The sequence below is a fragment of the Gadus morhua genome, chromosome 8 (assembly GCF_902167405.1).
Source record: "Gadus morhua chromosome 8, gadMor3.0, whole genome shotgun sequence".
Taxonomy (NCBI): domain Eukaryota; kingdom Metazoa; phylum Chordata; class Actinopteri; order Gadiformes; family Gadidae; genus Gadus; species Gadus morhua.
In genome coordinates, this window is record NC_044055.1 from 20261656 (window position 1) to 20286199 (window position 24544).

Consider the following 24544-nt stretch of genomic DNA (forward strand, 5'->3'; position numbering starts at 1 on the left):
TGTGAACTGTGTGCACATGAACACTTGAAACAGATATACATGTGCAAAACGTTATCCATGCAGACATGCATAACATATGATCCTTTCAACAAATCATGCCAAGATATGCATGTGTTGTGTGGACATGAGAGGGTTTGGTTTCATCACTAGACCTGGACATTTATCGAGATATAGGTGAGCATAGCAGAGACCACACTGACAGTTACACGCACACCTTACGACTGTCATTGAAGTTAACAATCACTCGTCCACTCGTAAAAAATGCTATCAGCAGCATAATCTATTCGGTGCATTCCTCGAAAGTGAAGCAGTTCACATCATCTTCCCAGTGTTGACACATGACGTTTGGGTGTTTACCTCGACCCGGTTACACACTATACTGTAGACAGACATGCAGATCATCAACCTGTCTGTACCTATTGTTTCACACATTGGTTACACATTAGGCTAAACAATGTGACCCCTCGCCTCCGACACTGCGTCCTCGACCTAGCACCTCACCCCCCATCATGTGTCACACTTCTCTTTGCCTACAACAAGACGAGACCCAGAGAGCGCGCATCGTCCGCTCGCTCGTCACTGTACGTGACGTCACACCAGCATGGCGGTCAAGGTGACTTCGGCAGAGCTCTCCTAACCGTTTTGACGTTTTTTCTTTCAATTGCTGCATGCTTTTGGTAGTTTTGTAGCGTGTGAACGGTGAAGATAGGAGTGCTGGCTCTATTCGAGTACAAAAGGAGCAGATAGATAGTGTGTGTCGGGAGGCTGTAGCATCACTGGGCTAACGCCCGGCGGTGGCTGGCCTTGATGATACATCCTCAACCTCCAGCTAGGCGCTGTGCTGCTAACCAGCTGTCAGACTGATCGATGAGATCAAAGATCGAGACTCGGCTGGTTTCGCTTCGTGTAAACCATTATTTTCCCCTGTGTTCGTCCTTGTCTTCTTGGTTCTTGGAGCTAAACCTATTCAATCCAGCGTACGGTTTGTGTCCTCTTCCATCTGAATGGTTACATCGCTAGCTACCCCGGCTAGCCTTTACTAGCTCCGATTGTTTGGTTTTATAGCTGGCTGGTTGGTTATTGCTCGGATAGCCACCTCACGGTACAGTGTTTGTAGCCTTAGTTTGTCGTTTGAGTCCCTTTGAGCCCGCTGTTGAGGGCTGAGCTGTCTCAAGGTTGGGGCCGTTTCAAGGAGACCTCAACCCTGAGCTGCTCTGGGCTTGGTGTTGTGTGATTAATATCATAGCTCCCCGCTTATGAATAATAATCCCCGCTTCACCTCGTAGACGATACATGGAATTTCTGCAGAGTTTGGACAACATACTAAATCAATTTATTGAATTGTCTCCAGATACAATCCACCAAACGAGCGGACCCAAGTGAGCTCAAGGCAATCTTCCAGAAAGTAAGTACGATTTATCTAATAACTAAATATATATTCATTCATGTTACTCATACTTATATCGTTTCAACTTTGATTCAACAACAACCAATTTCATAACTCGAGGTCTTCTAAGGTTGTGTCACACGATCTGAATTACAACATATTACAACATAATTGTGCTCCCATACCGTTTGATTGCCCAAGTCTCAAGCAAATTAGGGTTTATTTGAAGGCTAGTCCTGCAGGCTACTTACAATTGCCTTCGAAAGTCATGATTTCCGTGAATGATTGGTTATGTAAAGCCATTGTAACGACTGTGTAATCAGCTGGTTCTATGTGAACCATCACTAGGTGGCTGCATATTTTGCTTTCGTTTACTTATTTTCCCCTCTTGCTTACAAAGCCCTGTTGGTTCTATGTGTGGCAGTATTTGGCTCACTTTGTTATATAATTATTAAACGTTTCGTCTCAGTGGATCCAATCCGACTACCTTGTGCTTTGTGTATGAGCAGTGATTTGAAATGTAGGCGGAGTGTTTTAAAGGTATTTTTAATGTGTTTAGTGCTGGGGAGGTCAGCCGAGGCTAGTGGGGGGCTTGCAACAGACGGAATTCTGTAGGCGCTTTCGGCTTGTTAAACACAAAACCACAACCGTCACACGCAAACATGTGTTCGAGGCTATGTTGGATGCATAGCCTGCAAAGACCTTGGGGGTGGGGGGGTGTTTTTGCATATGCAATGTTCTTGTTGCCTTATTTGCAGTGTAGTGTTTCTGAAATGTTGTATGAAGATAAGTGCTAAATTTAGTAGTTTCCTCGCCACATAATAAAGAAATGTTTACCCACCCCAGATGTCGTGTGTCTGTGTAAACTGTATTTTATGAGGGTGCGCTTCACAAGCTTGAAACCCTCTGGTGTTGTCGTCTCCTCCTTCAGTATGCCAGCGTAGCAGACAAGGATGGCGAGAAGTTAATGACCCCAGGAGACTTTGTCCAGAAGTACCTGGGACTGCACACGCAAATCCACCACAACCCCAAAACTGTCCAACTCATCGCTGGAGTGGCAGACACCACTAAAGACGGGTAGATCCAAACACAACCCAACACAAAAGCTGACTGACACACACACCCACGTATACACACACACACACACACGCACACGCACACACACACACAAAGAGAGCTTCACGTTGTGTTTATCATCGCTAATTGAAGTTGGAGTGGGTCTTGTCTGATCCACGATCGCTATTAGGTCAGCTTACTGATATAATAAATCTAAAATCTCATGGGCTATCTTTATTATTCTATGATTAGTGCATGAATTAAGTCCTGATTATGTGGGTTAATCATTACATCTGAAAAGAGGAAGGGTTGGAAGTCCTTTTAGATCCTTTTAAACTCTTACTGTAGGTTGGGCAAATATACTCCAATAAAAAGAAAAAATGGTGTTACTCTGATCATCACGATACATTGCATTGTCATTACAGGACTCATCCTTTCCGTCTAACCAAGGCTATTGATGATCCCTTTACAAAGTATAACACATGTTTGTCTCTCTGTCTCTTCTCCACAAACACACACACACTCAGACTGATCTCATTCCAGGAGTTCCTAGCATTCGAGTCGGTGCTGTGTGTCCCAGACGCCCTCTTCATAGTTGCTTTCCAGCTGTTTGACAAGACAGGAACAGGAGACATTTCCTTTGGTAGGAGAAACGGGTTTCATGTGTCCATTAGAAAAGTGGGTTTACTCTCTGCAATACTTCACACACCCTGAGTTAACTATGGAGTTCTACAAGGACCCGTTGTGTTCCTTTTGGTTTTAGGCGATGTATTGTTGACCAGATTATATAAGACTTAGCCTTCGACGTGTGGATTTTCTTCTTGCCGATGTTAATCACACACGTTTTGTCGTACTTAGACAACAGGGGACTTGTGTATTAAACGTGTGACGTAAATGCAGATCAAGGCAGCTATTTGACTAAAGAGGATGGAAGGGCTGTGTTTTGTCGTGGCTCACGGGTACGTTTCTAATTGAACATGCAGAGAATGTGCGAGATATCTTCGGCCAGACCACGGTGCACCACCACATTCCCTTCAACTGGGACTGTGAGTTCATCCGCCTGCACTTCGGCCACGACCGCAAGAAACGCCTCAGCTACCTGGAGTTCACCCAGTTCCTGCAGGTACGACTGGGTCACGCACACATGCATGCACACGCACAATAATTCCATTATGTACACACATATTAAAGGAGTTTTGCCTTGCTCTTTTGGGGGGGATGGCCTCTGAAGCGGTTGAGACCCTAACTAATTCAGAGCTTTGCAAAAAACATAGACATAAACGTGCCATTCAATTAAAAAAAGCTTTATTGGCATGAGAAAAAATATTTTCGTAGTCAAAGTCAAAATATATATACATATCAGATATCACACTTTTAAATACTCCAAATATAAAAATAGTAAAATATGGGATCTTGTAAAAATAAAGATACACGCTAAATACACAGTATTTACAATACTGTAAATTCTTACACTGACTTCCATAGTGCTCATGAGCATTAATGTCTTATATCAGCCCCACATTGGCCCAAAAGACGTGCTGTGTGGCTCTGGGCTCCTGTGTTTGACCGCCCGGCCCTGTGATGTGTTGTGTAGGAGCTGCAGCTGGAGCATGCCCGCCAGGCCTTTGCCCAGAAGGACAATGGCAAGAGCGGCGCCATTTCTGCCATGGACTTCAGTGACATCATGGCCACCATCCGGCACCACATGCTCACGCCATTTGTGGAGGAGAACCTGGTTTCGGTAAGGGGGTTTCACTGTTATCTGATTTGCAAACTAAACTGTGCAGATTTACGACTCAAATTACTATGAGACCAATTTGGTTTTTGGTTTCATCTGGGCCTTGTTGTAATTTTGCCCCCGTGACTTTTATCTGTACGATTCCCCTCCGTTCACTTATCTGTTCCCATTTCAACATTGCTAAATGTCATACCGATAATGTCACCAATAAGTTTGAAAGTGAAAGGGCAACGGCCCTGTTCAGTGGCTGATCTCCCCTCCCCACTAGTGATAACAAGTCGCTGTTCCCTTCTCTAGGCTGCAGGGGGCAACACCTCGCACATGGTCAGCTTCTCCTACTTCAACGCCTTCAACTCCCTCCTCAACAACATGGAGTTGATCCGCAAGATCTACAGCACACTGGCCGGCACGCGCAAGGACACGCTGGTCACCAAAGGTATTCACACACACACACACACACACACACACACACACACACACACACACACACACACACACACACACACACACACACACACACACACACACACACACACACACACACACACACACACAGGCAAGTTTTTTTAAGATTGGGGGACGGTGACTGTTTCTTTATCTGGCAGTATCCATAGCAACTGGTGTCATGTATCCATGGCAACTGATGAAATGTCTTTCTCCCCTTCCCCCCGTTTTCCTGTAGAGGAGTTTGTCCACGCCGCCAACAGGTTTGGCCAGGTCACTCCGATGGAGATTGACATCCTGTACCAACTCTCCGGGCTTCACTCTGCCTCTGGGTAAGAAACGCTCTTCGTCTCCATCATCATCGTCATCATCAAAAAGCATGAACATGAAATTCAGGCATACAGAATATGCATGGACCCCAAACTGTTTTAGTACGCCACCTAATGTTGAGGTGGCTCTGCGTCCTGTGCGTCTCACTAGGCGTCTGAACCTGGCCGACATCGAGAGGATAGCCCCCTTAGAGGAAGGCTCTCTGCCCTACCACCTGGTGGAGGCCCAGAAACAGGTACTGGGCGTGTGGTGATGTGTCTGCAGTGAGGGAGTGAGTGCTATCCGCTAGATACGTTTGCAGACACGCTCCCTTGAAGAGCTGACATAACAACCATTTATTTAGTGTGTGTGTGTGTGTGTGTGTGTGTTATTTGTTGTCTTATACGTTATGTGTTTGCTGCTTCTTTTTCACTGCCGGCTGTGTATCAATTTGCCCCTCAGGGTTGGTAAAGATACCTTGTGTGTGTGTGTGTGTGTGTGTGTGTGTGTGTGTGTGTGTGTGTGTGTGTGTGTGTGTGTGTGTGTGTGTGTGTGTGTGTGTGTGTGTGTGTGTGTGTGTGTGTGTGTGTGTGTGTGTGTGTGTGTTCCCAGGCCCAGGGGGACACATCGAGGCCGGTGTATCTCCAAGCAGCGGAGTCTGCCTACAGGTTCTCCCTTGGCGCCATCGCTGGAGGTCAGTCCTGCTGACAGAGACACAACACCGGGCTCAGACAAGCCATCTAGCCCCCTGTCATGTGGTCTGACGCGTGTGTGTGTGTGTGTGTGTGTCCACTCAGCCACGGGGGCCACGGCGGTGTACCCCATCGACCTGGTGAAGACCCGCATGCAGAACCAGAGGTCCACGGGCTCCTTCGTGGGAGAGCTCATGTACAAGAACAGCTTCGACTGCGCCAAGAAGGTGCTGCGCTACGAGGGCTTCTTCGGCTTCTACAGAGGTAGGCCCCGGCCACGCCGGCCTCTGTCCCTCCTTCTGCTCTCCCTCTCTCCAACCCCTCTCCTTCATCGCTCCCCTCACTGTATATCGCTCGAGTTTGACCCTGTATCGCTTGCAACCTGGATAATGGCAAATGACTCTACCTTATGCAACCTCTAGCACATTCTCAAAAAGTTGGTCGTATGGACGAGAAATTCTTGCTCCGAATTATGCATCACGACTCTTAATTTAATCCGTAATAACGCATGGATTAAGTCTCTGATGAACTGTTTTGTTCTGAGAATTCTCTGCCCCTGTGTGACTTGGTGTCCGTTGAATTCAAACGCCGCTGTCCCCCTGTTTGACGCCGTCCCCCAGGTCTGGTCCCCCAGCTCATAGGCGTGGCTCCGGAGAAGGCCATCAAACTCACGGTGAGCCCCCCCACCTCTCCCTAGCCTCCACTCGCCGCCCCTCCAGCCGCCCCCCCCCCCTCCCGCCTGTCTGATGTGAAGCCCCCCACCGCTCACTGTGTGTTCCTGTCTGCAGGTCAATGACTTTGTGAGAGACAAGTTCACCACCAAAGACGGCTCCATTCCTCTCTTCGCAGAGGTTATGTCGGGAGCGTGTGTAAGTAGAGCCCACCCTGTGGGGCTTTGGGGGTCACCTCTTTTATATTCAGACTTTATTTTGTCATATGATTATACATAATTAATTATTAATCTGATAACCAATGACAACCGAGGTGACAAATTGCTCCCTTTGAGCCGCAGCGCGTTGTTTCCACCTGGCGGCGCTCTAACGTCTTCTCTCTCGCTCTCCGCAGGCCGGGGGCTCCCAGGTCATCTTCACCAACCCTCTGGAGATCGTCAAGATCCGCCTGCAGGTGGCCGGGGAGATCACCACCGGCCCCCGAGTCAGCGCCCTGAACGTGGTCCGCGACCTGGGCTTCTTCGGCCTCTACAAGGTACCTCAGGGGTTAACCGTCGCCGGCGTCCGGCTCCCACGGCCTCACATTTCAAAATGATTTTTTGCTTTCCCACACTCTTGATTCTACTCTTTCTTTGTGTTCGCCCGTCCAGGGAGCCAAAGCATGTTTCCTGAGGGACATCCCCTTCTCAGCCATATATTTCCCGGTGTACGCCCACGTCAAGGCAGAGTTTGCTGATGAGCAAGGCAGGCTGGGAGCATTGCAGCTGCTCACCGCCGGCGCCATTGCAGGTAACCTCATTTAAAAGAGAAAGTAAATTAAATAGATATAACGACATTATAACTTATTCAAAAATCGTATTCAAAATTGAAAGAGAATATGTATATTTGTCATTCATAAAACCACCTTGGTTATGATAATGGTATTTGTAATGCCAAGATCCAGGTTTTAGAGATTATCCAGAATGTAACCTACAACACTAACCCCAACCCAAAATACTAATGACCCCGAGAGATGTCAATCAAGGATTGACCGCCAACTGACTGCGCCGCTGACCCACGCCAGGTATTCCCGCCGCCTCCCTGGTGACCCCCGCGGACGTCATCAAGACGCGGCTGCAGGTGGCGGCGAGGGCGGGCCAGACCAGCTACACGGGCGTCATCGACTGCTTCAGGAAGATCATGCAGGAGGAGGGGTTCAGAGCCCTGTGGAAGGGAGCCGGAGGTGAGACGCGCTCCTGTGGATGGTGATGGGGGAGGAGGAGGAGGAGGAGGAGGATGACCTGTGTTTGTGTGTTCTCTTCCCTCCCCAGCGCGTGTGTGCCGGTCCTCCCCTCAGTTTGGTGTGACTCTGTTGACCTATGAGCTCCTGCAGAGGTGGTTCTATGTGGACTTTGGCGGACAGTAAGTGGAATCTAGCATATCGCCTCTCCAGTTCAGTCGGTCGTTTAGCATACATTTGCAGTGGGCTGATGTATCCCCCCGATGTAAGGCCGCCAGCCCCCAGAATTTGACTGGGTTAGGTCCAAAGGGTTCAAACCCAGCCTGTGATGGCGGTCATGGTCATTAACCCTTTACCTCACAGCAGGACGTCACCCTAGACATTAAATGTAATTCTCTGGGAAAAAACGTATTTTCTATCTCTCTTCCTCCCCCCCCCCCCCCCCCCCAGTCGTCCTGCCGGCTCCGAGCCCACCCCCAAGTCCCGCATCTCGGAGCTGCCCCCCATCCACGCCGAGCACGTGGGCGGCTACCGTCTGGCAGCCGCCACCTTCGCCGGCGTGGAGAACAAGTTCGGCCTCCACCTGCCCAAGTTCAAGTCCTCGGGCGTGGTCAGCATACACCAGGCGGAGCCCGCCAAGACGCCGGCCCCCTAGAGCGGGCCCCTGCAGATCACCGTCTCTCGCCTCCTCCCCCACCACCACCATTACTACTACTGGGAGAGAGGGACACATACACACACACAAACACATACACATACACACATACGCACAAACACACATTGTAAAGCACTCCACACGAGGAGCCATGAAACGGAAGAACAAAGATACTGGGCGGGGGTGAAGGAGCAGCAGAGGAGCTGCCCCGAGGCGCGTCTTCAGTGGCTGCATGCGTCTTCTAATGCTCTCCAATTATGTGTACCCTTCCCCCCATTCCCGAGCATTTGTAAAAAAAAAAAAAAAAAAAAACATGAACGAAAACATTTAAACTCCAGAGAGACAAACCTTAGCAGAGCATTTGGCACTATTTGTTTTCTGTCGCTCGCTCATGATTAGCTTATATATATATATTTGATTTCTTTTCTGTCTGATGCACAGTGTGAGTAGGACTTCTCTGATTGGACAGTGAGCATGGAGGGGGAGGGGCTTCTTAGAGCAGGGTGTGTTGAGAGTTGGTCTTGATTGGCCCGCGCAGTGACTGTACATATTGTAGATCTGTACAGAGATGCCACAGTGACGGATGAATAACAGTAAACTGATTCTTGACGGATTGTTTGCTTTGCCTTGGCTTTTAAAGAAAAAAAAAGGGCGTATGTGATGGGGTTTAGGTGATTTGGATTCACAGTACTGGGATGTTACGGAAGAGATGTTTGGCCTTTGATCTCTGAGAATCACTCTTACTGATGTACAGATATTTTTCATTCAGTTGTTTTCTTGATAAACAAAAAAAATAATCACCATTCGGTAAAATATCTAATAATACCTTTAATGTATATCAATGCATTCATTGTACTGTATTTTATGGAAATAAATCGTCCATATTAATTTTATCCAAGCTGACTTAATTTATTTAAATGACAAAGTACAAGGGGAGGAATGGGCAGTACAATATGTCTTCATAAAATGCAGAGATTGGTCTTCGATTACATTGTTGTTTCTTTCATACTGATTGTGTTATTTGAAAATGCGGATATGATAACATCGTGAGCTCACTTTCAAATGTACAATTTCAAAATCATTTTGGGCTGGGTTGAATAATCCAGACTGCATTTTGTAAAGAGTAGTAAGAGAAATACATCATATTTCATCAGTCTTAATAGGCTCCCTAAAAGGGGACAGGCCAGGAAAGGGTTACCTAGTATTCAATACACTGAAAACACCGTAAGACTTTGGTACAGGAATAAAATCTTAACCTAGGTAGTGTCAACAAATTCAAGGAAATGTAAGGACATGTTTTTTTTCTTTCCGCCAAGTAACTAAACTACTGGCTGTAGAGTGCTAAGATCAGAAACAAACCACTTTAGTCTAAGACAGCTCAAAGCAACAGGCTGTGCGACAGTACAAGAGATGATGATAATAATAATAAACACAAAAGGCAGAATAAATATTAAATATACAGATGAAACTCAAAAGATAACGCAGGCCAGAGTGAGTGTCAATTAATTCAAATCCTTTTCAAAGGGGCGATGGAAAGGTTGTACAGCAGAGATATGTTAGCTAGTGTAGTGTACATATTCTCCGTGCTGTGAACACGCACGCAAATCCTCAGCCAAGTGTAGCGTAGACCTACAGCGAAATAGTAAAACATGTAAAAACACTCAAATGGTAATAAAAAGGTGCAAGTACAAAGGTTTTGCATATTTTAAAAAAAGAGCTTGACGGTTGAGGTTTTTAAAGAGAGTGCATGGTCTCCAAACTGAAATCCTGAGGACGCCGACATAGAGCTAGAATAGACAGAACAGACTCGATCTTTGCACTTACGCTGAACTATTGGACACAGGCACTACTCGGGCGATGAGCCTTCGAATCAACTGCCATTTCTCATTCCAAATGAAACCCATAACACAGTGCTCCCTGCAGCTACACACATCCACGACCCCTTTAACACATCTCTAACCGGTCCATCTACCCAAAAGACAACAGAAATGGACAATCTACAACCGATTTCTGCTCTAAGCTGTCTGTTCTGGTCGTTCTAGCTCTGTAGCGCCATCGTCTGGGGTCAGTCGGCCGTCAGATGGGTTAGTGTTTAAGTCAGTGGTGAGGATGAAGCTGGAAGCGAGAGAGAGACCGGAGCGCTGGCCAGCGGTAAGCGGGGCAGCGGTGCTGGGCCTGGGGGGGGGGCGTGGGGGCGTGGGGGGCGTGCGGGACGCCGCGCCGTCACGGCCTTCAGGCGGCCAGCTCCTCCGCCTCCTCGCGGTTCTCGTTGATCTCGGCCAGCGTCCGCACGAAGCGGGTCCACTCGTCCGCCTTGGGGACGCAGATTTGCTAAAAGGGAACGACACAACACAAGCGTCACCGAGGGAAGGGTGGGGGCAGTGGAGCGGTCCAGAAGGGAGCCGACGTCCTGCCTGGCAACCAGAATCCAAACCATGGGGACGGTTGAATATTGAAAGACCTATGGTAATTAGTTTGTTTACTACCGGTAATTACCAATGGTATTACTGGTAAATGAGAACGGCATGTCAAAGACACAATGTTTGTAAGATCAAGATAGTAATACAATTAGAGCTAATAGTACAATTTGTTGTGCACAAGATGTGCACAGAGTGATGAATAGCCTCGTCTCAGTGCAGGGTGGAGGACAAATGACACCGGCAGGGAGAACTCACCTCTCCCACGTCGTAGACCTGCACCTGTCCGTCAGAGTCCCCGGTGGCGATCTCTCGCCCAGAGTGGGACCACCGCACGCGGTTCAGAGCCGGAGCCCCCTCCACACACACGCTGGCAGTCGGGACCTTAACCCACCCGCAGACAAACCCCCCCGTTATCAGTCAGAAGCACTGGTCCAATAGAAGGCTACTTGTTCATTGAACAGATGCTGCCTGATGCTGAAATGACTGATAAGTCAGAGTAATGTAATGAAGGTGCGGGCGGAGCATAGGGCCAATGGTGGATGCTCACAGTTGTGCTGTGGTCATGGGGTGTCGAACCCAAAACCTTTCAGCTGGGAGTCAAACACCCTAATCACTAGACTATCACGGCCCGAAAAAGCGAACCACCTTAGGTTTAAGAAAAGCTCTCTTCTACATTTCATAATTGAGGGACCGTCATGAGCTTCGTGTATTTTTAATGCGCGCCAATGATTTGTAGAGTTGTGAATGGGTGTGTGAGGTGCACCTCGGTGTCGTTGTTGAGGTTCCAGAGGTCCAGGCGCCCGGCCAGGTCCACGCAGGCGAACAGGGCGGGATGGGTGGGGGACCACATCACGTCGTACACGTAGTCGCAGCTGTCCTCAAACGAGTACAGCGGACGGGTGCTCTGCAGGGACGGGACGCATCAGACGCAATGAGGACAAAATAACTCCCATAACCTCCTAAGAATTATTCGGATTGCTCATGTTTATTTCCACCCCTGTACACTGCGTGTCATAACCTCAGAAATAGAACAGACGTAAAGTGTTTTTAACCTGTAAATGTTCATTCTAACTCAAGAAAAACAGACTGCTTAAAGTGTGTTTCTCTCCTCAAGAGCTCTCCATCTTATAAGCAGCTGTCCTTGTTCGGACCCCATTTCCCTCTCTATGTTGTAGTGAAGAGAAAGAAGCCTGTGTGCGGGTCTGTCTCTAGCTCCCCTCTCTCCTCGTCTTGCACCAGAGGGCACCATCTTACTGAGAGTCCCCAGAGACACAGAGCATCACCAGTGGCCCAACAGGCTTTCAAACCAGGCCACAAGCTTCCCCTTCAGAGACACACTCTGTGCAAACTGAGTGTGCCTGAGTGTGCACAGAGTGTGCCTGTGTGTGTGTGTGTGTGTGTGTGTGTGTGTGTGTGTGTGTGTGTGTGTGTGTGTGTGTGTGTGTGTGTGTGTGTGTGTGTGTGTGTGTGTGTGTGTGTGTGTGTGCCTGTGTGTATGTGTGCGTGTGCCTGCAGGCGTGTGTGCATAGGTGTGTGTGTGTGTGTGTGTGTGTGTGTGTGTGTGTGTGTGTGTGTGTGTGTGTGCGTGTGCATGTGTGTGCCTGTGTGTGTGTGCGTGCTACCTTGGTGCTCCAGAGCTTGACGGTCCAGTCGAAGGAGGAGGAGATGAAGAGGTGGGAGAAGTCCACGGCCCCCGCCGCGCTGTGGCAGCTCAGCCCGGTCACGGGGCCGTGGTGGCCCTCGAACACGTCCGTGATGCCCGCCTTACTGCAGCGCACACGCATCACACACCCCGCACACAGACCGTAACAATGTTTCATGAGCAAATCTGCTAAACTACATTTTCAACCCTTAAAAGCTACAGATAAACATTGTTGCATTAAGAACATCAAACTCATGTCATCAACCGTGAACAAAATGTTGTAATAATGCTAGAACAATAACGATAATGAGTGGGTATACTGGTGACTGGAACGTCTCTAGTTAAATCCCTTGCTCCTCCTACTGTTGAGGTGCCCCTGGGTAAGACTCCTAACCTATCACCTCCTGATGAGCTGGCTGTCCCCTCGCATGGTTCACACCGCTGCTGGTGTGTGAAAGTGTTGAAGAATGAAAGTCGCTTTGCACAAAAACTAGGGCTGAATGCCCTAAATATAATATAATACATTGAACCTTTGGCAGAGAGTTGAATAATACCAGCATCGAGCTAATAGCAACTGTCATTGTCACCGTCAGTACCAGCTCATAGTTTAATTGACTCTTTAATCTCCGTATGCATTCATCTGTTGGCGCTAATATCGGCGGTAGTGCCCACCCACCTCCCGTGGCGGCAGGCGGTGTACACCGATCCGTCCTCGCTGCCCACCACAAAGTTGTTGACGTCGGCGAGGGGGAAGGCCATGGAGGTGACGGCCACCGCCTTGCTCTGCTTGAACATGAGCTCCAGGCTGTCCTGCAGGGGGCACACAGAGACCACTGGGGGTCAGGCCCCCACACACACACACACACACACACACACCTGGCATAGAGCTGGAGCCCCCATAAGGCTAGAGGGCCTTACGCTTCTATGCACTAGCTCTTGATCGCCACTACATGATATGGGTCAGTTATAACGTAGATTCTTTAAGGTTAGCAGTGGAACATAGAGATACATACATGGACTCTAGAGGCCAAAACACTACCCCTAACCCTAACTAGAAGGGTTATTGTCCCTGCAGGGCAATGGTCACTGCATATGGGTCATTGTTAAAGGACTTTTCCTTACTACTATTGTGGTCTTTCACACCATAACCTATTGACCAGTTGACCATGACAACATTCTCTGCATCAGCAGTAAAAGCATGCGTGTGCCAGTGTGCATGTATCGTGTGCTTGTGTTTGAACAGTGAGGGCCTACCTGTGGCTGGGAGAGCATGTCCAGGCTCCAGGAGCACATCTTGCCATCTGTGGAGATGCTGATCAGGTTGTGGGCGTTCTGGGTGCCCACCACGTTCACACAGTACACCGGGTGCTGGGAGACAGAGCCACAGAGACGCGTCAGCTACAGGCTCAAGGCTAACTGTAACCTTAATGACAACGCTAATGCAAACGTTTAGCGCTAATTCTTACCACAGCGCTAACCAACCATAAAGATAACGCTAAGCTCAACACTAACCTAAGAGCCAATCAGAGAGTCTTCTGAATCACATACCCCAACAACATATGTGACGAGGTGATGAAAATATGCACGCACATCAGAACGGTGTCATCGTGTGTCTGTGTGTGTGTGTGTGTGTGTGTGTGTGTGTGTGTGTGTGTGTGTGTGTGTCTGTGTGTGTGTGTGTGTGTGTGTGTGTGTGTGTGTGTGTGCGCGTGTGTGTGTGCGCGTGTGCGTGTGTGTGTGTGTGTGTGTGTGCGCGTGTGCGCGTGCGTGTGTGTGTGTCTGTGCGAGCGTGTCACCGTGTGTGCGGACGCCGACAGCGGGGTCCTCTGCACGGGGGTGCGCTTGTTGCTCCGGTTGTCCCACAGGACGATCTGTCCCGAGTACGTCCCGCCCACCACCAGGTTGGGGTGGAAGCGGGCGAAGCCTGCTGACATCACCTCCGACTGCAAGGGCACACGTACAGTCAGAGCTCGGACGGTTTCATAGAGTAGCACATCTGCTACTTTGTACTCATGAGTGGGGCCTTGTGAAGCGATACAGTGCAATGTACCAGTTGTGTACTCTATAAGCCCGGACAGGCTTATAGAGTACACATCTGGTACATTGTACTGTATCGGATCATGAGTGGGGCCTTGTGAAGCGATTCGGACCAATACAGTACAATGTACCAGATGTGTACTCTAGTTATAGAGCTTAACACCCAGACGACTAGCCGCTGTGTCCTCTGAACCGTGCAGCCTTTTGAAGTGATTTTGACCAATCAGAGCGTTGCGGCGCGCCCGGGGACTGACCTGGCAGTGGAAGGTGTACTCGGGCGTGTTCTTCTTGTACTTGAGGTTCCAGACCAGTGCCACGCCGTCGGGCTCATGCGGGGCGTCCTCGTTGTTGTTGTACGACGCCACCAGCAGCTCTGGGTACTGGGTACAGGCGCACAACAAGGCGGACGGACGTCACAATCACAGCAGAACCCAGAAGGCCCACGAGACAATACCCGGTCCACACTCCGAAGCATCAAAGGTCTCTCATTGGCTGCCTAGGAACAGGACCTGGGACTCTGTGTGCTACCACAAAACGCATGCACAACGAGGGCGTGTGAGAGCACAGCGAGGGCGTGTGCGCTGTAAGAGGTGCTGACGGCAGTGGGCAGATGGGCCGGGCCTGGGAGACCCAGTGTCAGCAAGTATTCACCTGCCTTTTCATATTAAACTGAATAAGCTGAAGTCTAATGTATGTGCTTAAAAGCACTAGGGATTCTATTATGAGAAATGATGGCGCAATAATGATAGAATACTGAGATTGGGTTGGGGGATCTTAATTAGGAATTAATTGTGTCTCCCCTCAGATCAATTCAATAAAGCACACACACACACAAACATACACACCCGCACACACAAACACACACACAGAAAGACATACTTGTGGGGACCAGTCGAGACAGGTGACCACTCGGTTCTTTGTCCAGCGTTCGTCTGCAAACTGTCTGTTCAGCACCAACTTGGCGCCAGCCTGCATTTCGCTGATGACACGGAAATACCAAAAATTAAGCAAGAGGGCGTTTTTACAAAAACAGAATCATTCGTTGTCTACTTCTAGTCGCATAGTCAGTTTGTACTGGTTAGGGTAAGTTGGGCCTGGCCAGCAATTTGGACAAACATGGGAAGAAAATGTTTTCCTCCAATTTGTTTCATTTCAACGACAACGTCTACAGTTGTTTTTGTGTTGAGTTTGAGGCATATTGTCATTATTAATTAGCGTTCCTCCGTTTCACAGCTGACATTTTATTATACCCGGATGATCATTGCTCCATGTGTGTGTTTGTGGCGGCTCATTCACATGCCTGGCAACCACCCACCACTGGGCTGGGCCAACGGATCCAGTTTACATCTGGCCATGGCCAGGGAATCCAGATACATGTCATTAACACTACCACAACGCTTCCAACACTACCCCACCACACTACCACCCATCCCCCCCACCCGGACCCCCAGACCCACACACCGCCCCTGAGCACGTCTCACCCCTCCTTGTCCTCCAGGTCCCGCCCGCTGTAGTCGAAGCAGACGTCCACGCGCTCGCCCAGAGCCCGCTCCACGATGCGGCTGCCCCGCTCGAAGAAGGACATGAAGTCCTCGGTGTGGAGCAGCTGCAGCTTCTCCTCCTCCGTCAGCTCCTTGACTGGAGGAGAGAGGGAGAGAGAGAGAGAGAGAGAGAGAGAGAGAGAGAGAGAGAGAGAGGGAGAGGGAGAGAGAGAGAGAGGGAGAGGGAGAGAGAGAGAGAGAGAGAGAGAGAGAGAGAGAGGGAGAGAGAGAGAGAGAGAGAGAGAGAGAGAGAGAGAGAGAGAGAGAGAGAGAGAGAGAGAGAGAGAGAGAGAGAGAGAGAGAGAGAGGGAGGCAGAGAGAGACAGAGAGAGAGACGGATAGAGAGACAGATAGAGACAGAGTCAGAGAGACATAGAGACAGAGAGAAGGAGAGAAAGAGAGAGACACAGACAGACAGATAGACAGACAGACAGACAGACAGCCGAAAGACAGACGGACAAATATAAAGAGAGAGAGAGAAAGAGAGAGCGAGAGAGAGAGAGAAAGAGAAAGAGAGAGAGCTTATATTTATGTATCTTCATTATATTCAGTACCACCTATCTACTTTATACTACTTAGTACTATGCAGTATGCACCCAGAATATATCCAAATAAATGTTCATCATATCACAATGTCACCGAATGTCAACTACTATCCAACGAGCAGCTAGGTGCTGATGAGCAGTGAGTGTAGCGTGACGCGTAGCACAGAGAGAGACCCTGAAGGGGCAGCAAGCCCCCTCTACTCACCCTCCTCCTCCTGCTCGCCCTGCTCCCCCTTCTCCTCCTGGAGGTCCTGGACTGGGGCCGCATCCCTCTCCTCATCCTCCTCTTCTGTGGCCCACACACACACGCACACACACACACACACACACAGACACACAAACACAATTTCAAGACTCTAATTCAGTAATGCTGTGCAGCTCCACTGGCTGTGCAAATCCTGAAAATACGTGTGTGTGTGTGTGTGTGTGTGTGTGTGTGTGTGTGTGTGTGTGTGTGTGTGTGTGTGTGTGTGTGTGTGTGTGTGTGTGTGTGTGTGTGTGTCTGTGTGTGTGTGTGTGTGTGTGTGTGTGTGTGTGTGTGTGTACCTTCTTTCTGCTCTCCATGTGTAACTGTCTCGGTGGGGGTCTGTGTTTCCTTGCAGTAGGACACCATCTCCTTAGGGAGGAAGTCCACCTGTGTCACCTTGGACATACAGAGCTTCACGGGTCCACGTCTGGATGTAGACACACACACACACACACACACGCGCGCGTCCAAAGGGTCAGCATATTATATTGACGCGATCAAATCCACCCATCCATTCAGAAAACACTTAATGAAACACGTAGAAACATAGACATCTGGTCAACAGAGGACGACTCCCACACACGGACCACCACGGAGGTGCATACAGAACAGAACACGACTTTAAAGACCAGTCAGTGGCGGGAAAACAACAGGTGGAGGCGGTGCAAGAGGAGGAGGAGGAGGAGCAGCAGTACCCCATCAGCTCAGAGTCGGAGTGGAGCTGCAGAGTGGAAGGGTCAGGGTCCCAGTGCAATGTCCTGATAACAGCCAGACCACCAGCATGGTGTTAGTGGGAGAGAGAGAGAGAGAGAGAGAGAGAGAGAGAGAGAGAGAGAGAGAGAGAGAGAGAGAGAGAGAGAGAGAGAGCGCACGCGAGAGAGAGAGAGAGAGAGAGAGAGAGAGAGAGAGAGAGAGAGAGAGAGAGAGAGAGAGAGAGAGAGAGAGAGAGAGAGAGAGAGAGAGAGAGAGAGAGAGAGAGAGAGAGATGATGAAGAGAAGTTGAGAGACAGGAGAGAGAGAGAAAGAGAGAGAAACAGGACAGTCAGACAGGCAGAGCAGTAGCAAGTGCATCAAGTTCAGACACAGTAAAATGCATAAATTGAGGAGAGGGAAAACAGAGAGAAAGAGAGAGAGAGAGTGAGTTTGAAAGAGACAGGGAGAGGTGGAGGAGAAGAGAGGAATTAGTTATTTGCGCAGAATAAAAACAGGAAAGCCGGTGAGAGAGAAGGCAAATAAGGTGAAAGGGTTGACATTTTCAAACAAAGTCAAACTTCCGCATGCAGGTTTATCAACAGGTTTTACAACAGTCCAGCCTAATCTCACTATCTCACTCTCCCTGACTCTCTCTCTCACGGTCACTCTCACTCCAACACACACACACACACACACACACACACACACACACACACACACACACACACACACACACACACACACACACACACACACACACACACACACACACACACACACACACACACACAGACCTGGGTCCGGCGTTCCCGTCACCGGAGTCCTGGCTCCCGGCGTCGCTGCCCACTGATTTGTTGGAAGGAGACATGGGGGCGGGGACTAGGTAGTGAAACAGACACGTATCCTCTGTTATTATCCTCAGAGGCTCCGCTGCTCGGACACACCCGTGAAAGAGAGAGAAAGAGGAGAGAGAGAGAGTGTGTGTGTGTGTGTGTGTGTGCATGAGCGTGTGTGTGTGTGTGTACGGGTTGTGGGTATAGTTGAGTGTGTGCATCGGGAACAAGTAGGTGAACCCAACATAAGTGATGGGGTAAATTAGTAAGTGAATGAGAGGGGGAGTAAGTGTGGGAGTGAATAACAAGTGAGTGTAAGGTTTGGATTATCAGGGTTTGTGTGCATGCGGTTATATAATGAATGGAGGGGGGGGGGGGGGGGGGGGGGGTGATACACAAAAAAGGGATGAGAGACGGACAAGAAAGGGAGAAAAGATAAAATGCAAATAAATGACAGGTAGACACGGGAGTCATGCTTTTGAACAAACGGTCAGAAGGCCAAACGCTGAAGACAAGAGGAGCAGAGAGGGGAGAGGGGGTGATGGCTGAGGCCTTGTTAGACCACCAGGTTAAAGAAGCCTTTCTTAAAAGTACAGCCATCCCTTGAGAGGAAAAACCCAGACATAATGAAAGACAACAAGGGGGAGACAGATGCATGCTGGGATGCAAACTCTTATTTAACGTGTGTGTGTGTGTGTGTGTGTGTGTGTGTGTGTGTGTGTGTGTGTGTGTGTGTGTGTGTGTGTGTGTGTGTGTGTGTGTGTGTGTGTGTGTGTGTGTGTGTGTGTGTGTGTGTGTGTGTGTGTGTGTGTGCTTACCGTGGGCTAAATCAGGGGTGATACCCACACTCTGCAGCAGAGCCTCCGCCTCTCTCCTCTTCCTGTCCAGATCTGAGTCTTCAGCCGCGGGACCCCCAGACCCGTCCGCTCCACGCTTAGCATCCCCCTACCCCACGCGCACACACACACACACACACACACACACACACACACACACACACACACACACACACACACACACACACACACACACACACACACACACACACACCGCAGAATTTAGTCCCAAAACATTGCTACTGTTAATTACTGGTTTATGACAAGTACATCCTGTTAATCAATACTGAATAAGATTGGTTTAGCTTATGCTCTCGTGTATTCTGTTCAAAGTTAAACAAATGATCGACCACCACAACATCTTACAATAGGCAGGGGCAGGATCATGTAATGGTTGTTGTTTTGTACTTCTAGCGGAAAGGTTCTGGTTTCCAACCAAACCGTCTGGAATCTAACTGTTATCATCATCATAGAACACGATGGCTGAAACCTACCTGCCCCTTAATGACATTTATCAATTGTCTATTTAAGTCTTGGCATAAAAGTATCTGCTAAAGGATTAACTAGTAGTAATAATACTAGCTTGTGACTCCCTTTGGTCTCGGTTAAAGAAACAGCTGACAATAAGCCATATATACAAATGAGAAGTCACCACTATAACATGACAAAGTGCTACAATGGGGGGCTTTAAGTCTTCCATGGGCCTACGCACATCCTTCTTTTTCTTCTCTTCCTCTTTTCTCTTCTTCTCCTCTCGGATCTGGGCAATGCGCTGCTTCTTCCTCTCCAACTCGGCCTTCAGCTCACTCTTGTCAGACATCCTGTAGGGCAGGGAGGGAGGGAGCATGTGGATGGGAGGGAGGGAGGGAGGGAGGGAGGGAGGGAGGGAGGGAGGGAGGGAGGGAGGGAGGGAGGGAGGGTGTGACATTAGATTAGAGCAATAAAACTCATGCTCTTAGCATAACGGGTTACACAACATGGTTAACTTGACTCTTGAAATATGCATGCAATATTTCAAGGTTTATATATACATTAATGCATTATGGTTCATCATATGTATTGTTAAATTCAACAGCACTGGGAAAAATAAGGGTTTGCTCTCATTTAAAAGCAGACTTTTGAACACACCATTGCCATTGATGTTAATTGCCATTAACTGAATTTGAGTCATGACTCTGTTTTATTAAAATGATCTGATAAAACGAAGGGACTTGCAGGGAGCCTCTGGGTGTGTTGGTTTTAGCCCTGTCACACTGGGAACATGTGAAGACACAAGAGAGCAGCTAAAGACAATGTTTCCTTTATCTCGTCTTCTTAACCATGGCTGAGCATTGAAGAAAACGTTTCCAGATAAAAAAAGATCCAACGTCATAACATGTAGTTATTACAATAATCACAAATATATTTGAAGTCTATAAACAAGTCAACATTTCATGCATTTCAGAAGGTAACCTTTGGTAACCTATTTTCTTTATGGTTATGTTTATTTGTATTGTGCAGGCCTGCTGTCTGACAGCATGCAGTACAACATCTAACCCGGCCGGTTCTCTGCAGAGCAATAGGTTATCTGGGTGTCCACGTTGATGAGCAGTACATATTGCATATTGCACACAAATACGCACAGACACTTAAGAATTCAGATGTTTCTGAATCCTTTCAGATGATAAGGTAAGAAGTGATGGACAGAACAAGGCGACCATCACAGGGGCTGCTGAGGACACTTCTTTTGTCATTGCTGGACTCGACTCAAGGGTTTACATAATATTGTCTATAAACCACGTTTATCCAAATTATAAAACCATACCGATTTTTTCCTACCCTACATAATCAATTGACCAGTTTACATTCATTTTAAGTAATCTGACTGTGGGGAACGTGAAGGAGGCTAGCTAGATTAGCATAGTAATCCTCAAGGCCGGCTCTGAGTCGCCCTAACGGACCGGCCGCTCCTCAGCCCCGCCGCTGTCAGAACCAGACCCACCCAGCTATACCGCTTAATACCAGGCTATCTGGGACAAATAAACATCCAACTGCAAATACCTGATGTCAGATCTGGACCGTAGGCCGTTTACTATCGTAGTCCGTTTTGATGTGTGCACTGTGTGAATAGCGGGGATGGTGATGAAGACTGGTGATGCTGGAAGTGACAGTTACACTAGTCTTCTTCACTAGTGTTTTCCCGAAGAAACAGCAGGGACGTTGTACCGCCCTCTGAAGGTTTGACACGGTATTAATTGAATGCACAATGCAGTGGAATCTCTGTGGCTATACACGGCATGATCTGTCCTGTATAAGTCGATTTAATGAACATAAGCCCTCTACACACCAAGATGATCTATTTCCCATTGGTAGAAATACTGATAGAAAGATTGGTGCGTCTATTACATTTCCAAACCCCTACTTAATTATGTATTTTATAGTAACAAAGACTGAGACAATACATCAACCGTTCCTCTGTGACCGGGTAACAGAGGAACGGTCGGTACAATCTCAGGGGGTTTGTGGTTCGGAGTTCTGTTCTCAAAGGAGAAGGAGAAGGGCTCTGCCCAGGGCCCTCCTGGATGAGAGGAAGATCAAAGGCTAAACTCAGCCAGGACGGTCGAGAGGAGAGGAGGAGGGCCCGGAGGCCTCGGGGCTATCCTCAATGGGGGAGAAGGAGCATGTCTCCAAAGCCAAGGGGCCTATTGCCTACATGTCTACTTTTTACCAACAGAAACACAAAAGCACAGACATCCAACACCCTTGAGATTTGTGTGCAAGGGAAAAAATCAATAGGAATGAATACTGTGTCAGAGCGATTAAAGCAAGAACACAGCTGTAATGGAAGGTTTAATTTCCGCCTGAAATATTAATGTTTGAATACTACCTAGTGTATCATCACTACAGTACTTCAGCTGAAGACTACCTGGGTCAAGATTTGGTGCCGATTTATTGAAGTAGAGGAAAGAGGTGGTTTGAGAGGGATTCTCCAAGATACGCTGTGAAACAGGGTTTTAGTGACCCCTGCTGCCATAATACACTCACTACACTATGACACCGACGCTGTGGTCCAGCAGTGCCAACCACTGAGCCACACTATTAGTGCTTCATCTCCAACCCTTTAAATTAAAAAAACATTAATGGATTGCTGTGTGTATGTATGTTTATTAATGCGCAAAAAAAAAAGGAAATCTTGTTTTTGTTTACGTTTAATACATTGTCATCAGCAAATGATTTCATTGAGTTTTTAATTACATTTCTTGGTGCGTGTGTGTCTCAGTCCCAGTCCTGTCTGGATATAGTAAAGCATTACACCATCAACCTCCTCAACGGGTATTTACTCTTCATCGGCAGCGGCGTTGATGTAGCGGTAGGGGTCGTAGAGGTCACGTTTGTAATCGTAAGGATCAAACTGCGGCTGGATCTCCCTCGCTTCCTCCGTCTTCTCCTCCACCTTCTCTATCACCGGCACCACCGCCGCGGGCGGGGGGGCAGGAGGAGGGGTGGCGGCCTGGGCGGGGCGTAGCGGGTGGTCGACGAGGCAGTCGGGGTCCCAGTAGGGGTCGCAGTCGTACTCCATGGACTTGCCCACGGCGACGGGCGGAGCAGGTGGAGGAGGGGGGGGGGCGGACTTCTTGGGGGGCGGCGGCGGTGGAGGCGGGAGCGCGGCGGCGGCGGCGGCGGCGGCGGCGGCGGCGGCGGCGATCTCCTCCTTGGACTTGGGCCTGCAGGCGGCATTGTAGCGCGGGTCACACAGCACCGGCACCGCCCCCGTGGGCAGGAACACAATCTGCGGCTTGCACATTGTGTCCCTGGGGTTGCACAGGTAGAAGACCTCGGCGTCTGCAAGGGGGTTCTGGGTGGTGGGCGGCGGGGGGGGCTCCGTGGTGGTCGGGGGTAGGGTGGTGGTCGGCGGCAGGGTGGTGGTGGGCGGCGCCAGGGTGGTCTGCATGCCCAGGAGGTTCTGGTAGGCGGGGGCGTCCGCCCCGTGGACCTGCTCCAGGTGACGCATCTGCTGGTACAGGATGCGGAGTCTGTCGATCTCGTAGAGCTGGCAGGGAGAGAGATGGAGACGCACCAACGAAGAAGTCAATCAAAGAAAAATATAGAGGTTCCACTCTGTCAAAGGCCAAAAATAAATGTCATCTTATTTCATTTGACGCATTGCAAAGACCTAAGACCTTTTTTCTAGGTAAACCTAGGATTAATATATATACTTATTTCCATATCATCTTACCCCTTCGATGTGTCCGATGCTGTTGTAGAAGCGGTAGTAGGACTGGAAGTCAGGGGTGCTCCGGTGCCACTTGTCCTCAACGTTCCTCCTGGGTCGAGACTGGGACAAGAAGTCATGGGCTCTGGCTGAATCTATGCTGACGGAGCCCATGACTGCTTTCTCTGCCAAATATCCAGAAATTGTATGGGAGGAAGAGCAGTACATTTTCAAAGTCACATTTACATTACAACATTTTAACTAAATATTTGATGAACATTTTATTTTTTATTTGAGGTAAGCACTTTTGTTGTTAAAGGTTTTTATGAATTGTTCATTCTTTTCTCAGCACTTTTTTTAATGCAACTAAAACATTGTGTAATTAATGTTGAAAAAAGTTGGATTGCAAAGATACATAAATAAAATATACAGTAGAGGTACAAATACGTAAGTATTACCTTGAGCATCCTTTATTTTCACTAAAGATGTTGCTTCTAGCAAATCTACAGAAAATAACGGTAAGAGAATTAGGTCAGCGTTAGCGTGAAAATGACAAGTATGACCTCCATTCATCTGGAGGTAAGAGACACTTTGTTCTTTTCAAGAGTTATGCGTTAGCATGCCCATTTTACATTTATATTTTTGATTATAAAAAGCTGTATATTTGTATTGTTACACACCTGGTATTAACACCACGCAGCACAACGCCCAGAGCAGGGAAACTTTGGACAGCATCCTTGACATCTGCAATGTAAAACACGACGATCCATAACTGTTGCAAATATCTTCTCAAACATATTCGGTTAAACTATATCAAATTGTTTGACGGAATGCAGTAGGCCTAAGTGAATAAAAACTAACATATATGTATTTTTATTCTCTGTAGTCTTAACGTTTCAACTAATTAAACTTGCTGGAAAAAAACGAATAGGCCTACTACAAGCATGGTTCAAAGATAGATAGTTGTAGACATATCACCGACATATCCTAAACAGAGAAGTTCCGCGTCTTACCTGTCCTCGTCTCTCCCGTGGCCAGCTGCAGGATGCAAAGTGTTTGTGAATATTTTACTGTTAATAAATACTCGACTTCGCGTCGCTTATAATTGGTGCGTTTTCATTGGCTCTCGACTCAAGTGGCTCCACCCCTTATACAGTCGAGACGTGGAAGAGCTCGTTAGAGCCTCCAACGAGGCTATGAAGCATATTAAATAGTACTGAAAAGTCCAACTTCAAAACAAATCGGGGTCCTTGTAAAGGCTTAACATCCGTGCTCCCGCTGTGTGCAGCACAGGAGTTTGCTTGCTTGCTGACGATTTCTTTAAATCATGATCCTGATCAAAGTAATAGACACATAAGGCCCAAAGATAAATGTGTATGCCTTTATG

At 48.3% G+C, this 24544-nt stretch overlaps 3 protein-coding genes across 9 annotated transcripts; 1 reads left to right on the plus strand and 2 right to left on the minus strand.

Annotated features, from left to right (window-relative positions):
* The first annotated feature begins 532 nt into the window (after nt 1–532).
* Nucleotides 533–8485, plus strand: slc25a12 (solute carrier family 25 member 12). The gene is made up of 18 exons (XM_030363553.1): nt 533–613; nt 1352–1405; nt 2319–2464; nt 2971–3086; nt 3427–3566; nt 4038–4184; nt 4479–4617; nt 4864–4957; nt 5106–5190; nt 5547–5628; nt 5732–5890; nt 6247–6299; nt 6415–6495; nt 6692–6832; nt 6948–7086; nt 7361–7519; nt 7608–7698; nt 7967–8485. The coding sequence occupies exons 1-18, from the start codon at nt 602–604 to the stop codon at nt 8169–8171; spliced, it is 2043 nt and encodes a 680-aa protein (XP_030219413.1). The 5' UTR covers nt 533–601; the 3' UTR covers nt 8172–8485.
* A 570-nt stretch (nt 8486–9055) lies between these two features.
* Nucleotides 9056–21150, minus strand: LOC115548741 (cytoplasmic dynein 1 intermediate chain 2). Of its 7 annotated transcripts, none has more exons than XM_030363555.1 (17): nt 21006–21150; nt 19678–19786; nt 18948–19074; nt 18091–18226; nt 17299–17361; nt 16903–17030; nt 16562–16642; nt 15752–15908; nt 15150–15249; nt 14525–14650; nt 14030–14176; nt 13488–13601; nt 12910–13043; nt 12214–12358; nt 11355–11495; nt 10847–10972; nt 9056–10502 (listed from the first exon to the last, which is right to left on the minus strand). In XM_030363555.1, the coding sequence occupies exons 2-17, from the start codon at nt 19783–19785 to the stop codon at nt 10404–10406; spliced, it is 1932 nt and encodes a 643-aa protein (XP_030219415.1). In that variant the 5' UTR covers nt 19786; nt 21006–21150; the 3' UTR covers nt 9056–10403. The 7 variants fall into 7 exon arrangements, with proteins under 7 accessions (XP_030219415.1, XP_030219417.1, XP_030219416.1 ...); XM_030363557.1 differs by having other exon boundaries at nt 18091–18175; nt 21006–21148; XM_030363556.1 differs by having other exon boundaries at nt 16562–16645; nt 18091–18175; nt 21006–21148.
* A 985-nt stretch (nt 21151–22135) lies between these two features.
* Nucleotides 22136–24274, minus strand: and3 (actinodin3). Its single transcript, XM_030363562.1, has 5 exons — nt 24171–24274; nt 23838–23901; nt 23616–23660; nt 23182–23342; nt 22136–22995 (listed from the first exon to the last, which is right to left on the minus strand). The coding sequence occupies exons 2-5, from the start codon at nt 23899–23901 to the stop codon at nt 22282–22284; spliced, it is 984 nt and encodes a 327-aa protein (XP_030219422.1). The 5' UTR covers nt 24171–24274; the 3' UTR covers nt 22136–22281.
* Between the last annotated feature and the right edge of the window lie 270 nt (nt 24275–24544).